Genomic DNA, 771 nt, shown 5'->3' on the forward strand with positions numbered 1-771 from the left:
CCCCCCCCCCACCCCCATGTGTTTCAGGAGACATAATCTATATGTTCCCAAGTTCTCCATCAAGACTTCCTACAAACTGAACGATGTGCTGTCAGAAATGGGAATGACGGACATGTTTGGTGGTGGGGCAAATCTGAGAGGCATTTCAGAGGAGGGCGGACTGGCCGTCTCAAAAGTAAGAAACCAGAATATTTTATTATTTCAAACATATTCCATTTCCATCCGCCTGTCGTCTCACTGACTCTGTGTTGCAGGTTCTGCACAAAGCGACGCTAGACGTGGACGAGACCGGCGCCGAAGCTGCAGCCGCCACCGCCGTCCTCATCGGACGGACGATTGAAATCCCGACCGAAGTCTCGGTGCTGAAGTTCAACCGTCCGTTCATGGTCCTCATCACTGAACGCATCACTGAGAAGATCCTCTTCATGGGAAAGATCCTCAACCCGACTGTCTGATGGTCTCTCGGGGTCCATCTCATATATAAAGGAGTCAGACAAACCTTTGCTTGTTGTCTCTTGCTTTATTAACAGTGTACCTAGAGTTAAAATACAATAAAATATCATGATTAGAAAATTTGGTGTGTGTGTGTGTGTGGTCATTTGTAACAGATACAAAATAAATACAATAATTAAATACAATAAGGGCCGACAGTGTTCTGGTTGTTAAAATCGTAAAAACTTTAAGACTATAACAATAAAACAGGAAACAGAACACATACGAGACAAGACCAAAAATAGGCTCGTTCGAGATGAACGCCTGTAAAGTAGATGA

General features: G+C 44.4%; 1 protein-coding gene across 1 annotated transcript; it reads left to right on the forward strand.

The window, feature by feature from the left end:
- Nucleotides 1–8: 8 nt before the first annotated feature.
- Nucleotides 9–503, forward strand: LOC117940207 (alpha-1-antitrypsin homolog). Its single transcript, XM_034865560.1, has 2 exons — nucleotides 9–175; nucleotides 255–503. The coding sequence occupies exons 1-2, from the start codon at nucleotides 17–19 to the stop codon at nucleotides 453–455; spliced, it is 360 nt and encodes a 119-aa protein (XP_034721451.1). The 5' UTR covers nucleotides 9–16; the 3' UTR covers nucleotides 456–503.
- The last annotated feature ends 268 nt before the right edge of the window (nucleotides 504–771 follow it).

Source organism: Etheostoma cragini, unplaced genomic scaffold (genome assembly GCF_013103735.1).
Source record: "Etheostoma cragini isolate CJK2018 unplaced genomic scaffold, CSU_Ecrag_1.0 ScbMSFa_1921, whole genome shotgun sequence".
Classification (NCBI taxonomy): Eukaryota; Metazoa; Chordata; class Actinopteri; order Perciformes; family Percidae; genus Etheostoma; species Etheostoma cragini.